The 13,372-nt window shown below is 49.5% G+C and overlaps 1 protein-coding gene across 4 annotated transcripts in view; it reads left to right on the top strand.

Annotated features, from left to right (window-relative positions):
• CACNA2D4 (calcium voltage-gated channel auxiliary subunit alpha2delta 4) overlaps positions 1-13,372 on the top strand; it is a 128,118-nt gene that overhangs the window by 68,945 nt on the left and 45,801 nt on the right. For all 4 annotated transcript variants that reach the window (XM_054239178.2, XM_078338418.1, XM_054239177.2 and 1 more), the window contains 3 exons: positions 5,228-5,323; positions 7,493-7,620; positions 11,126-11,206. In XM_054239178.2, coding sequence (XP_054095153.2) covers positions 5,228-5,323; positions 7,493-7,620; positions 11,126-11,206 — 305 coding nt within the window. The remainder of the gene's footprint in view (positions 1-5,227; positions 5,324-7,492; positions 7,621-11,125; positions 11,207-13,372) is intronic.

The raw sequence follows: 13,372 nt of genomic DNA, 5'->3' as shown, positions 1-13,372 counted from the left end.
AAGTCAACATCTTATTGGCACTAGAGGCTCTCTCACTAAGGAACAAGACAGGCACGCCTACCTCTCCACTGCTGTTTAATAAGGACAGAAGGAATTAGGCAAGAGAAAGCATGCAGAGGCAATCAGGATTGGAAAGAAAGAAGTAAAATTATCTGCTCAAGGATGACATAATTATATATCTGGAAACTCCCCAGAAGAATTAATAAGAAAATTACTATACCCAATGAGAGAATTTAGTAAAGTAGCAGGTTATAATATAAACATTCAAAAGTTAATAGCCTTTACACACAAAAAGATTGAAGATATGAGAAAGCTTATTTTAAAAGGCAAGAAATAATCATGGTAAAGTTAGAAGACTACAAGAGCCTATGACACAAACTATAAGAACTGATCAAAAGTCTACATAAAAATTATGAAACACTCCTGAAAACACAAAAACAGACTGGAACACATAGAGACACAGTGTTTTTGGATAGGAGACTTCAACATCATGAAGGTATTAATCCTCCCTAGGTTAATGTTTAAGTCGAATGCAACCACAATGAAAGCACCATCAATTTTTTTCTGCATCTAGATAAACTGATTATCAAGCTTATTTGGAAGAACAAGCAAGAATAACCAGGAAATCTCTTTAAAAAAAAAAAAAAGCAATGAAGGAAGGAGGTTGGGCCTACCAAGATATTAAAACACATAACAAAGCCTCTGAGGTTTATAAAGTGTGGTATTGGCACATGAAAAGGCAGGCAGACCACGGGAACAGAAAAGGAAATCCGGAAACTCATCAAATGCATGTGAAAATTTAGTCTATGACAGAGGCATCCTGTCAAATCAATGAAGGAAAGATGGATTTTTAAATAACTGGTTTAAGAGCCATATGGAGAATGATAAAATTGTGTTCTTTTCTCACACCATACACCTGGACGAAGTCCAAATGACTCAGAGATTCGAATGTAAAAAATGAAACCATATAAATACGAAAGAAAACATGAGCCAATTGCTCTAAAATCTAGGAGTGGGGAAACCTTTCCCAACAATGACTCAAAATTCAGAAGCAATAAAGGAATGATGGATAAATTTAACAACATTAAAAATGTTTCTGTGGTCGGGTGTAGGGGCTTGTGCCTGTAGTCCCAGTTACTCAGGAGGCTGAGGTGGGAGGATCACTTGAGCCCAGAAGTTCATGAACAGCCTGGGAAAAATGGCAAGACCCCATCTCTAAAATAATAACAATAACTTAGCCAGATGTGGTGGTGCACACCCAAAGTCTCATCTACTCAGGAGGCTGAGGTGAGAGGATCACTTGAGCCCAGGAGGTGGAGGCTGCAATGAGGCATGGTCACATCACCACACTCCTGCCTGGGCAGCAGAGCAAGACCTCATCTTGAAAGAAAAAAAAAGAAAGAAAGAAAAATATGTTTCTATGGCAGATATAAAAACACAAGCAAGGTAAAAGGAGAAATTACAAACCGGAAAGGAGTTTGCAACTTATAAAACAGATAAAGGATTGCTTCATTATATATTCATGATAAAGGACTTCAAAAACCGAGACATAAAAGACCAACCACCTTAGAGGGAACATAGCCAAGAAATATGAACATTTCAGAGGAAAAATGCAAAGAGTCCTTGGAAGAAAAATTCAAATAGTCCCTGAATATATTTTAAAATGCTCAACTTAACATTTAATCTTAACTGCAATGAAAATTATGCCCAGATTGGACTCCTCACCTATCAGATTGAGAGCCACCTGAACTTGTCAGCGTGCACTGTTGACAGAGCTGCAGAAAGTCAGGCACTTATAGATTGTGGGTGGGATAGAAAATGTGTCAAACCCTGTCAAGGGGAATTTGATGACATCTAGCGAAATTTCATGGTGCGTTTGCATTTTGACCCAGCAACCTCGCTTCTAGGAACCTTATCCCAAAGATACACTGGCAAAAATATGAAAAGATGTACCTATGAGCTGCTCATTACAGCACGTTTAATAACAGTAATAGATTGGCAATAACCCAAACATTCATCAGTAGGAGGCTAGTTAAATAAAGCATGGTAGAGCCACATCATGGAATTTTATGCAGCTGTGAAAAATTAGAATATCTCTATATACTGCCACTTTGAAATAATCTTCAGCAATGAAGAAAAGTTTATCTAGAAGGAGGAAATACAAATATATTTTCATAATTACTTTCACAAATGTACATATAAATGTGCATGTATACCTGTATTTACACATACACAGAACTTTTTAGTGGAACAAGGAACCAAAAATCAGGTTTCCTACAGGAAGAGAGAAGGAAAAAGGATGTGGGTGCAGAGACTCCCCTGAGTATGCCTTATTTTCCATATTACTTTGGAACCATGTAAATGCTTTATCTAATTACAAAACAAAATTAAATTTTTAAAAAGTAACCTCTAGTAATTGAAAGCAAATGAAACAAATAAACCTAGCCACATATCAAGTTCATGAAATAATCAAACATAGGGGAATTCTTTCAAGGGGCTTTAGAATTGCAAACACTAAATAAATAAAATCTTATGCAGTGCTTAGTAAGCACATTGCTGGAAATAATATTGGCATTGTTATTCTGAATAGAGAGAGCAAATACTATTGCATTAACGTCATTAAGAATCGAGATCTGTAGTAAAAAAGAAAAGAGATATGTACATTTCAAAAATCAAAGGAGTTAAGTTTAGATGTAATGCTAAATTTGAATTAGAAATACCAATTTAAACTCATATATTTTCGCTTAAAGAAATTAAAAGGATTTCCTACCTCTCTCCACTGAAAGGACCCACCTCAGTGAGTACTCTAGCCTCAGACTTTGGCCTTTCAATGTTAGTCTTCATTAAAACAAGCCCATGCTCCTTGGAGAAATGTCTGATTCCAGGACAGGGACAGGAAATGTACACAATGAACCTGGAACATCTTGTCATATGAGGAAGCAAGAAGTTACCAAAGACAAGTGCTATTGTGCCCAAGGGACCCCAGAGCCAGCCGAAGGAGGCCCTCACTGGCCAAAGGTGGATGATCAGAGCAGCAAAAGTAGTTATAATCACAGCGGGAGTTGGGCGTGGAGGCACGGCTGTAATCCCAGCTTCATGGGAGGCTGGGGCAAGAGGATCTTTTGAGCCTAGGAGTTCAAGGCCAGCCTGGGCAACATAGTGAGACCCTGTCTTTAATTTTAAAATAATAATAATAAATAACTGCAATGGGTTAAAACATAATGAAATACGTTAAAATCCTTGTGTTCATAATGATACTGGGGGAAAATCCTCATTGGCCATCTTCGGGAGATTGGTAGGAAAACAACTCATTATTCTAAAACCTGATAAAGAAATGAAAAGAATAAATTATTTATTCTGCCACTTCTATAAAAATTGTACTTCAGGATAACTAAATATTGATGAGGAGAAGTTTTTCTTTATACAAGTATTTCGGGTAAAAATAAAATAAAAGGTTTGTCATGCCCTAATCAATCATCGAGTGTGGGCCTCTTGTAAAGAACAGCCTTGTAAAGGCACAAACCGGAACCTGGTGGGGCCCTGAGGTCTCACGGCCAGGTGACAGGAAATGCAGGGGACAAAAGAGCAGGCTGAAGATCACCCCAGGGTGGACCCGCCGAGGCCAGAACGGGAGAATCCTCATAGGCAAGCACCCTTTGTCGCTCTGCTTGTTCCACAAATCAGTTGCAAGGAAAAGAGGAGAGAGGGAGAGTGGAGAAAGGGAGTCAGGTTAAAAGAGGCTAAAGATGACTACTAATGGTTGTGGGGTTTCTTTCTGGGGTGATGCAAATGTTCTAAAATTTACAGTGCTGATGGTCACACAACTTTGTGAATACACTAACGACTATGAATCGTACACTTTCAGGTGGGTGAATTGGATGGTATTGAATGATATCTCAATACAGACAGAGACAGACAGACAAATAAGGGATATCAGTTGCAATGCATGAACTTTAGGCAGATTCTGATTCAGTCAAACTTAAAAAAATTTATAAGACTACTGGATTATCTTATGATATTAATGAATCATTGGTTTTTTAAGGTGTAATAATGGCATCGGAGTTTTTTAAAATTATATTTTAATTGTATGAATTAAAATATTTACCCATGAAATATCTGGGATTTGCTTCAAAATAATCTAGTTAAGGGGTTGGAGGAGGCAGTAGCAGCTGAATTGAAACGAGGCCCGGGCTAGTGATTGTTGAAGTCGAGTTATGGGTGGTGAGACCCGTTAGTCCGTTCTCTCTGCTTTTGAACAGAGAATTGGATCACAAAGCTTGAGGGATACCCAGGCACTTAGGCCCTGTCCCCAGAGAGTCTGACTCGGAGGTCTGCTGCAGGGCTCTGTGAGGCTCGAGTCCTTAAGACCCCTGTGCGCACTCTGTACAAGCCCCCTGGCTACAGTGCTGGAGTGGGTGGAGGAGACCCTTTCCCTCAGTGATTTTCCAAACTTTATTCCAGTCCTGGGTACCACCCACAGATGCTGCAGGGTCTATCCCTGAGGGAGGCCCCTGCAGTTCAGCCACCCTGAGCTTGGCAGTGCTTTGGGGTTGCTACTTGTGTGTTCACTATAGCACCCCGGCTTGGGCATGGGGAGGAACCAGGTTATAGCCTCCAATAGACTGTGCCAAAGACAAGAATATCATCTAGGTTAAAAGGGATGACTTCCCACCCTGGTCAAAGTATTGTGGCTTTGAGACTGGGTGGAAGACAATGTGACGCAGCTAGCTCGTGGATCTGTCTTCCTTCCAAGTCTCATCGGCAAGGTTGGGAGGTCCACCGGGACTTCTCCCGGGTGGGTGTACACAGCGGCTGCTCCCCCTCCCTTCGCATTTCGGTAATAAGGGAAGTATGCTAGGCATGAGAAGTTCCTGTTCCTTAGGTCTCAGGACAGAATCTCCCTTCCAAGTTCCGTCTTCCAAATCCAACCCCCCAGAATCTGGGAGAACAAATTAGGAGATAGAGACAGAGAGGGACAGAGAGGCAGAGGCCCAGGGCTCCACTTCACAGGGAGGTGCTGCCTGGAAGCTGGGCCTTAGACATGACGCACACTGTGGATGCCAGCACAGTGTGTATCCCGGCCCCTTCCCGGGAACCCAGCTTCCTGGAAAGTCTCCCCTGAGCCAGGCTGGGCAGGACCAAAGACAGGCCCCAAAACCCCTGCAGGTGTCCCCCAAGCTCCTACCACAGCCACATGGTGACCACTCCCACTCTGTCTGCCACACAGAGAGTCCGAGCAGGTGGTGGACATGGCCTTCCTGGGCACCCGGGCCGGTCTCCTGAGAAGCAGCTTGTTCGTGGGCTCCGAGAAGGTCTCTGACAGGTGGGTTGGGCCAGCCATCCCAGGAGGGCAATCCCTGCAGGGTGGAGAAGAGCAGAGTCCCCGGTGTGCTCCTGGGCCACCCCTGGGTGGACAGGCAAGAGGTCTCCAGCATGCTGGACCACTGGGAGCCCAGTGGGACAGAAGGGTCAGGATTGACAGATTGGGACAGTAGTAAAAGTAGCCCTTCCAGAAGGCGCACACACATCCTGGCGGCAGTGTCCCCAGGAGAGGATGAAGGCCGGACATCAGGGAGAAAGACTTTGAAGTTGAGGGTTGGTTGGAGAATCCACCTAGAGGAATCTCTAGGGAGAAAGCCGAAATTGCGTTCCTCTCCAGGCTAGTCTGTGTGACAGGCTGAATCTTCTGACTGTGCCTTTTTCCCCCACTCCTAAGGGGAGAGGGGCCGCTGCTGGGGTCCTCTGGTAGGTGGAGTGCTCACCCTGCAGTGCCTTCATGAACCACCCACTCCCACCTTGGCGAGGGAGATTTGTGGTTTCTTGCTCTGCCTGCTAGGAGTCCAGGCCCAACTCCCTGCAGGCCATGGAAGGCTTATGCCTCCACATCAGGGATGCTCAACTGGGGCTGATTTTGTGACACTGAGCAATGTCTGGAGACACTTTTGGTTATCATACTGTGGGAAGAAGAGAGCTTCCTACTGGCATTTAATGGGCAGAGGCCAGGGGTGCTGCTAAACATCCTACCATGTGCAGGGCAGCCCCCACAGCAATTGCCTGGCACAAGATGTCACTGGTGCCAAGGCTGAGAAGTCCTGCTTGAAGCAAAGGTCGGGTTCTGGAGAATCAGGGGCTGGCCTACCCGGTGCCCAAAGGAGGTGGGAGCCCAGAGGAGGGGTTGGGGGGCGAGCAGTGCCATCTGCCACTCTGCAACCCAGGAGACTCCAACAGGTGAGGACCTGCAAACAACTGGAGAGCAGCTCAGGGCCCCTGAGCTGACCTGAACCCCTCTCCTCGCCTTCCCCCCACCGGCTGCTCCTCTCACTAAACACAAGCACGCCCAGCCACGGAGCGCCATCTTTGAGCTTCTTCCAGGACTCTGTGACAAATCCACACTTGCTAAGCAAACTGAGGCTTTCTAGGAAAACAAATGAAGTTGCTCTTTCCTTTCCCTCCCTCCTCTCTCCCCTCCTCCCTTTCCCTCATCCCCGTGGAGGTGGAGAGGAAAGAGCACCACTGCCTCCCTGACCCTTCCCTCGCCCTCTCTCAGAGGCTTTCAGAATGCAAGCAGGAGATTTGAGGCAGACAGACCTTCCTGGTGCCTTGGCTTCCTGCGAGCACTCCCCGGGGGCTCCCTTCACCAGGACCTTGAGGTGAATGGCAGCCCAGGAATGAACGGTGTCACAAGGCAGGTTGCTTCTGGAACATGTGAGCCCAACACTGTCAAAAGGAAATCTCAGTTATCCACCTTGTGGGTTATCCACAGCAGTGTGTCTGCTCCCCACCCCCACCGGCTTCTCCCTGCCTCCCACTCTGCTTCTGGAACATGTGAGCCCATCACTGTCAAAAGGAAATCTCAGTTACCCACCTTGTGGGTTATCCACAGCAGTGTGTCTGCTCCCCACCCCCACCGGCTTCTCCCTGCCTCCCACTCTGCGTCTGGTCAAACACTCCCTTCTGTGGGCTGCAGTGTGTTCAGGGAATGCAAAACCATAATTAGTAAGGAAAAGCTGCTCGAAAAAAGGAAGCTCATGATGCATGCGAAAACCTAGAGGCAGTCCTCTTGAAGGAACCGTTTGGGGGGATTGATACCCTCCTATGAGTGCAGTGACAGAGCTGACTCTACAGCCTCCTCCCTCAGACGTGCCAAGGAGCCAGACAAGAAGAAATTAGGCTCCATCCAAAAGAAAGAAACCTGCAGGCAAAAGAGTTTACATAAAAATGGAAAGTATTCCCTCATTACGCAGACCCTATACCTCTTCTAGCTGCTAGTCAGATGCAACCTGGTTTTGTCTCTGGAAAAGGTGATGCTTGCTGGGTAATGTTGTCTGGGGCAGTATTAATTTAGGAGCTAATATTCTGTATCTCTCTGCAACTCTGCCGAAGCAGAGGGGACTCACTCTCTTGGCCCAGCCAAGATGACCTTGTATGAGAAAAAGGAAGAGGGATGACTGTTGACAGCTCTGGGGAGAGGTCCACATCTTCCTCCCTGCAGGAAGTTCCTGACGCCTGAGGACGAGGCCAGCGTGTTCACCCTGGACCGCTTCCCGCTGTGGTACCGCCAGGCCTCGGAGCACCCTGCTGGCAGCTTCGTCTTCAACCTCCGTTGGGCGGAAGGACCAGGTAACCCGCGCCCCATGCTTCTGAGGCTGAGCGAGTCTCCGGCCAGTCTCGTCTCTCCTCCTGCTGCGCTCTTAGTGGGAAATGGGCATCAGATATAGAATAGAATGTCCAGACCACCCTCTGGCCTTCCCTCCTGCCATGCATTAGTGACTTCAGAAAGCTCATTGGCGCCTTCCCACACCACAGGTCTCGCGCTGAAGATGGGGCTGATCATTTGATTTCCTAGCCAGCCATCAAAGTTGGTGTTTAAAACTCCAGCATGGGATTCTACCCCAGATTCCAAATATGAGATCAGAATAGTTGATCTCTAAGATTCTTCTATGTCTGTGAAACTTTCGTAAACCACCCAGATGAGTGGTTTCATTAGGGGCTGCAGTACTCACCAAGTCAGTAGGGCTGCCTCGCTCTTCCCAAACAGAAAGAAAGCAACCAGTCCCCAGTGACTCAGGACCACCCAGGAGCAGCCTCAGGGAGTGCCCAGCATGCTCCAGAAGGCCCTCTCAGCTCAAGAGAGAGGCTGCACTGGGTGGGTGACGGGGAGGGTGGGGCGTGAAGCAGCCGCAAAGCCCCTGCAAGGTCAGGGACCAGGAAGCCTCTCAGAGCTGGTGGGCACCCCACTGCCAGCCAGCCCCAGCTCCCACCCTGGAAAGTGACTCTGACAGAGCCCCAGAAAAACCACCAGATATGTAGGCCTGTAGCGACTTCAGTGTCTGCATAGCCTGGCGCTCCTGATTCACCCTCGCAAAGACTGTGGCCCAGGGAGCTTCAGGGCTTGTCCAGGGGTCCCAGAGTGCGTGGCACAGCCAGCCCTCCACCAGGTGAGCACTGGGGTGGCTGATCCCATCCCAGCATGTGGATTCTGGGATCTGGAGAGTGTGCACAGGCAGGTGGGGTGAGCCCCGGGAGAGGATGCAGGAGGGTAGAGACTTCTGAAAGGGGAGCCAGGGCTGGGGTCATTCAGAACTTCCCCGTTAGGATGCCCTTCTGCCAAAGGCCTCCCAACACCACAAAACCATCCTCAAGCCCCATAATGGCAAAATGCCCTGGAGCTGATGGCTGGGAAGGCCCAGGATCCCAGGGGCTCCTCCTGGGACAAGGACCGGGAAGGCAAACAGCAGGGCAGGGAGGAGCTCCACCCCTGTGCCCTCTGGAATTCCACCTTCCTCACCTGGTGCTATGCTCCCCCTCCAGCCCACACCTGTTCCCTCCACACACGTGCCAATAACTACTGTCCTTCAAAAAATGATTTTATTTAATCTACACAACCCCATGAGATAAGGGCTGTAATTATCCCTCAACTTACACAAAGAACGTGAGGCTCAAAGAAGTTCTGTGACTTGCCCAGTGTCACACAGCAAGGAAGCCACAGAGCTAAGCTCTGCCCCACTAAAAGCCCAGGCCCTGTTACCACAGAATACAAGGAAAGAAGAAGGGGGAGTTTTTATTGCCAGTGCAAGCCCAGCAGGAAGGCTCAGGAAGCAAAGGGGATACCCCTCCCCACACCACCCACCCCAAGGCTGAAAGAGGCAGCTCCTCTTCCACAGCCCCATCCTTGATAGCAGCAGAGTGGGCTCCCCAGGGAAGGCACCCACAGGCCCCTGGAGAGGTTCTGTAGTGAGATCCCCGGCCCCTGCCCCAGGCCCTGGTGACAGGTTCCCTCCTGCCTGCACTGTCACCAGGACTAAGCCTGCTGGCTGCTGGGGGAGCTTTATGTGGCCATGAGGTAGGAGGGTTGGTGGGTGGAAAGCTGAGCCACAAGGAGAAGAGAGGGAAGCTGGAGCCCAAAAAGGGGGCCTGACGAGGAGGGAGGCGGCCCTCTCCACAGCCCCGCTCACTTGCTCAGCTCACGCACACGCTTAGACACGTGGCCACCTCTGCACACTCCCTTCCACCCCAAAAGAAGGAAAACAACTGCATTTCAATGGGAGAAAAGAGGAGGAGCCGCCTCCAGGGCGAGGGGAAGCTCCACTGTCTCTCTAGGCTGACACGGTTACCCTTTGCTGGGGCCTAGTGGGCTAAGTCCTGCCCACATGGAGCTGCACCAGTGCCTAGAAACCTTTCCGCACACAGCAGAGCCTCGCCAATGCGCCCAGGCGCTGGGGCCTGTCATCCCCCCACAGCCCACTTCTCCCTGGGCCCCACCCCCTCCTGCACTGGGTACACTGATCATTCCCAGCTGCTGGACCGGGTAGCCAAGGTGAGCCAGGCACTGAAATCCCTGACGCCCCAGAGACAGCACCATGAGGGTCCTCACATCCTCACATAGCATTTCCTACAAGCTTCTGCTGGCTGGGATTCAAATGCAACAGGTCTGTCCCAGACAATAGGCTGTGGGACCCGGGAACAGTCGGAACAGCCCCATCACTACCTTCGAGGCGTCTCCAGACGCAAGGTGGGGAACTGTGGTCCCTTTCTAGAATCAACGGCAACCTTCCATGTTGGAAGTTCCTGCAATCAGACTGTAGTTTTACATTTCTTGAGATATTTGATGACAGCAGGTGTGGTGGGTAATCTTGGCGATGTGGCAGATGTGAGAAGCTGGTGGTTAAGTCCCAGGATAATTGACACTGTTGTAATAATCGCCACGCTAGAGTCCTGTGACCTGTTTGCTTCATGCAACATTTGAAATCAAGACATTCTAACAAAATATGATAGCACCTCAGAAAATGGAAGTTTAGTAATAGCATTTGACCTGCAGACAAGAGTGCTTTGGAACACCAGTCTGGAGCCAGATACTGATGAGAATTAAGAAGCCCGAGGTCCTGTAGTAACCAGCCCCGGTCAGAGCCAGAAAGCTCTGCTTCAATGTGGAGCTGAAACTACCCTCTAAACTCTGCACCTATGGTGGCCTGATTCTTCCAGAAGAGGTGGAGAGAGCAATGGAAGTCAAGCCCTGTGGCTTTCAGGAGCCTCGGGGTTTGCCTGGAGTTGCTGCAGAGAGTCTCAGAAGCGCAGCAACAGCTGTGAAGCAAGCCAAAGACCTTGAGGGCCACTGTGTGGTGGAGGGTCTATCACTGCACTGCCCAGGCCAGATAGTGGCTCAGCTGTGAGGTCTGGCTTCCTGAGCAGGACTGACTGTCAGTGTCCTCTCTGACTCATGCAGACTCATAGAGAGCAAGCCAGGGTCACCCACCACCCAGGGCTGAAATGCAGCCTGTCCTTCCTTCCTTCCCTGGAAGGGACCACTGGACACAGCACAGGTGTTGTGGGCAAGACTCATGCCGAAGCCAGCAGACAGGCAGAAACCCGGGGTGGTGGAGACGCTGCATCCCTGCACCATTCTGTCGGCCAAAGGCCACGTGTGTGTCTGTCCAAGACCGGTGATGGTAACCACCATCACAGCAGCAACTTCTCCAAACACGACTCCTGTCCCGCCCTGACTCTATTCTTCCAAGGATGTGTTCGCCTGCTTTTATTCCCATCTCCTGTTGCAAGAAAGTGGTAGGGCTCCACCTGCCCCAGCCACAGCTCTTCCACTGTGACCGGGTTGTCTTTGTTTCCCCAGAAAGTGCGAGTGAGCCCATGGTGGTGACAGCAAGCACAGCTGTGGCAGTGACCGTGGACAAGAAGACAGCCATTGCTGCAGGTAGGAGCCGCCCTTGCACCGCTGAGGCGGGGAGGCTGGGGTCAGTGTCAAGAGCAAGGCATGGATGACAGCAGCAGGAGGCCCCGCAGGCGTCACACATGTCGCCAGGGCCACAGTCCTCCAGGTGAAATGCCAGATGAGCAGAAGTGAACTCTTCCTAAGCCATTTTGTTTGTGAAACCATAAAACTTTAGATGTAAAAGTATTTGTGAAGCGAAGTGAGGAAAATGAAGCCCAGAGAGGTAAGGAGATCTCAGGACAGAGACTGTGGCCCAGCCCACCCCGCCCCTTCCATACAATATATTGACTACATGCAAGCTTCTCTTGAGAAACACTTCCTGCGGGTTAATAGAGTGTTACTGAGGCATTCAATAGCTAAAAGGAAGGCTGGCAGCAGAGTTCTTTTCTTCTAGGCCTTTCATCAATCACCATCATCATCGAGCCGATATTTACTGAGTATTTACAGTGTGCCAGGCCTGAGGTAGCTTCTTGAAAGCTTTGCTCTTGAAAAGATAACCTAAAGACCAGCAGCACTGAATTGCCTGGGCCTCTGTTAGAAACAGACACTCTTGAGGCCCACACCGTACCTATTTACCTATTCAACCAGAGTGCGCTGTACCGAGATTCCTACTGATCTGCCTGAACATCCAAGCTTGAGACAGCTCTTTCTCAGTGTTAACTTCCTTAACCTTTACAAATATTTTATAGCATAGGTATTATTGTCAGTGCCTATTTTATAAATGAGGACCACAGGCTCAGAGAGTTTGGGTAACTTGCTCAAAGCAACCCAACCAGCAGGGATCAGATGCCATCATTCATTCAGTCCGGACCTGTCTTTTCCCCAAAGGTGTTATTAACCACCAAAATGTCCTGCCTCTTCACGTAGCAAACAGTAGGTGCTGATTCCCGGGTCATCCGCTTGCTGTTCCGTCTTTTACTGCCTTGGGCTCTCGTATCCTGCTCCAGAGGAAAGTGGGACTGTGACTCAGATCCCTGGAGCATGAGCTCAGTGTGTGTGTTCAGTGTGTGCCAGGTGCTGTGGAAACCGCCTCCCAGGCAGTCCTTGGGGTGACCCCATGAAGATGATGATTTCAATTTTATTTTACAGCTGAGGAAACTGAGACACAGAAAAATTACTTGCCCAAAGCCCCACAGCTAATAATGAATAAGGCTGGGATTTGAACGCGGCTGCCTCCCTTTGAAGCCCAGGTTCACTGCCCTTCGCTGCAGTTTGCCACGGCTTATGTGATGAGAGCACCTGAGACCCTCACTAGCTTATCCTGCCTTTCAGTGCCTTGGTGCCTGCAGAGTCCTTGGTGTCTCTGCCTAGCTGTCTGAGAATGCTCAGGCCCCTGCAATGAAGCTTTCCTTACCTTAGTTTTAGCTTCCGTATCTGGGACCCAGCTGTGTTCTGAAAAGTTGCCCGATCCAACAGGCACGGGAGCTCGGCCATCCTGGTTCCATGAACCCAGCAGTCCGGCACCTGCCTTTTAGCTGAGGCCCTAGCCAGCTGAGGACTCCCACAGCAGGACAGGGGCGGAGCAGACAGGGCCAGGGCAAAAGGAATGGAAAGAGCCAGCTGGGCTCTGTCTTCCCGCCTCACAGAGGGCACCAGGGCTGTCCTGAGTCGGGGTCCTGAGCTGTGTGCCACTCTGGGATAAGCAATGGGGGGAGAATGGCTCCATCTGACATTGCCCACAGCCTCGGGTGGAAACCCCGATGCTGCCACCTGCAGCACTTGGAAGGGATTTGTACCCTCCCGCCTGCCGTGCTTCCCTTGGCCCAGGGCACACTGAACCCAGACCCAATTTCCAGGCCAAACTTTGACCTCAAAATTGTCTCCCTACAGACTGTTCTGTGCTCCCAGCCAAGCGCATGCTGTGCAGCTTCCACGTGACAGGGGCCTTCTCAGCTTCTGTATACCTGGAGGTCTAGGAAAGAGATGGGACAGGGGGTCAGGCTGCTGGCTGTGCTTTCCTGCACTCTCCAATTATTTGACAGAATTTTTAACTCAGAGCTGAATTAGAGCCGAGAGGGGTTGCCATAGAAACAGTGTCCCAGTGCCTCCGGTTTAACTCACTGCAGACAATCCCTCTTACATTCCGGGGTGCATGAATGCCAGAGGAAAAGGATGGGGTGCTGGAGACCTGATACTTCAATTACGATT

The sequence above is a fragment of the Callithrix jacchus genome, chromosome 9, assembly GCF_049354715.1.
Source record: "Callithrix jacchus isolate 240 chromosome 9, calJac240_pri, whole genome shotgun sequence".
In the NCBI taxonomy this organism is placed as follows: domain Eukaryota; kingdom Metazoa; phylum Chordata; class Mammalia; order Primates; family Cebidae; genus Callithrix; species Callithrix jacchus.
The sequence above is the reverse complement of the archived record's forward strand: the minus strand, read 5'-3'. Positions and strand labels throughout refer to the sequence as shown.